Consider the following 241-nt stretch of genomic DNA (forward strand, 5'->3'; position numbering starts at 1 on the left):
ATCCAGAGTGCCACATTGTCCCCAGTGCCTGGACGGGCGGCAAATCCGGGTGGATCATGCCGGGAAATCCCCCCGTGGTGCCCGAGGGGGCTATGGGGGGGGCCGGGCCCGGGGCCGAGGCTACACTCGAGGAGTGCCTGGACGGGCGGCAAATCCGGGTGGATCATGCCGGGAAATCCCCCCGTGGTGCCCGAGGGGGCTATGGGGGGGGCCGGGCCCGGGGCCGAGGCTACACTCGAGG

General features: G+C 71.8%; 1 protein-coding gene across 1 annotated transcript in view; it reads left to right on the plus strand.

Moving 5' to 3' along the window:
- LOC103809558 (putative RNA-binding protein 3) overlaps positions 1-158 on the plus strand; it is a gene marked incomplete at both ends in the record, with an annotated part of 751 nt that extends 593 nt beyond the window's left edge. Inside the window, one exon of the mRNA XM_009082396.1 lies at positions 7-158. Coding sequence (XP_009080644.1) covers positions 7-158 — 152 coding nt within the window. The remainder of the gene's footprint in view (positions 1-6) is intronic.
- Positions 159-241: the final 83 nt, after the last annotated feature.

This window comes from Acanthisitta chloris, unplaced genomic scaffold (assembly GCF_000695815.1).
Source record: "Acanthisitta chloris isolate BGI_N310 unplaced genomic scaffold, ASM69581v1 scaffold6599, whole genome shotgun sequence".
NCBI lineage: Eukaryota > Metazoa > Chordata > Aves > Passeriformes > Acanthisittidae > Acanthisitta > Acanthisitta chloris.